The following is a 1,041-nucleotide window of genomic DNA, read 5'->3' on the forward strand; positions in this document are numbered from 1 at the left end:
TTTGTGTGTTTGTGTGTATGTGTGTGTGTGTGTGTGTGTGTGTGTGTGTGCTTTTCTGTGTTTGACCACACCCCTCATCATCGCTTGACAACCAAAGTTGATGTGTTTACATCCCCATAACTTAACGGTTCGGCAAAAGAAACCGATAGAAAAAGTACTAGGCATACAAAGAATATGTCCTGGGGTCGTTTGTCCTGGCCGCATTCAAATGACTCAAACAAGTAAAGGAATAAGAAAATAAAAGAAGGTATTTCTATTGTACTCTAGCACTGATGAGATTCTACCCAATATATTCAAAATGCCATTTCATTCTAATCTTTGGATTCATTCCATTCTTGGAATTTGTAATTATTTATTGGACCGTATTGAAACGTACGTAGGCTTTAGTTTGGTAGTGTGTTGATAAATTAATTTTATATTCTTATTAAGTCTCCAATTTTCTTCTTTAATAATATTTATACTTATAATAATCTCATATATATCGAAGTGATATTCCTCGACGCTGTTGGTGATTAAGGCAGTTCATATGTGTTTAGAACCGTCAAAATCATGACAAGAAATGTATACTGAAGAATTACGAGAAGTCAATGATATGTACTTACGAAATTTCATCTTTAATCTGTAGTTGCAGTTGAGAGGAAGAAAATAGAATGGTAAGATCCAGGGAAATTATAGTGAAACTACTTGCGTTAACCGTCACAATATATCTATTGGTGCGAACAGGTATTTAGTAGTAAATTTATACGAGTGACGTCTCAGATGTCTCCATGGAAGTCAGAGTGGTGTTTTATATCATGACGAAATCATTTCCTTGTTGCTCAAACCACTTCATATATGACTAAATCATAGCTGACGGCTGCATTTTTAACAGCTACAATTTGTTCATCGTTTTGTTCTGAAAATTAAACTTAATTTTAGGCCCGTACGAAATTATTGAAACTATGGTTTCCGTTTTATTTTGGACTTGTCAGGACGTTTTTTGGGGGAGGGGGTGAGGCGGGGGGTGAGTCTTTGAAGACTATCTATCTATCTATCTATCTA

General features: G+C 35.4%; 1 protein-coding gene across 1 annotated transcript in view; it reads right to left on the bottom strand.

The window, feature by feature from the left end:
- Window positions 1-721, bottom strand: part of LOC106883197 (trafficking regulator of GLUT4 1) — a 15,406-nt gene extending 14,685 nt beyond the window's left edge. Inside the window, exon 1 of the mRNA XM_052975736.1 lies at window positions 603-721. Coding sequence (XP_052831696.1) covers window positions 603-612 — 10 coding nt within the window. The 5' untranslated portion in view covers window positions 613-721. The remainder of the gene's footprint in view (window positions 1-602) is intronic.
- Between the last annotated feature and the right edge of the window lie 320 nt (window positions 722-1,041).

Source organism: Octopus bimaculoides, chromosome 2 (genome assembly GCF_001194135.2).
Source record: "Octopus bimaculoides isolate UCB-OBI-ISO-001 chromosome 2, ASM119413v2, whole genome shotgun sequence".
Lineage (NCBI taxonomy): Eukaryota > Metazoa > Mollusca > Cephalopoda > Octopoda > Octopodidae > Octopus > Octopus bimaculoides.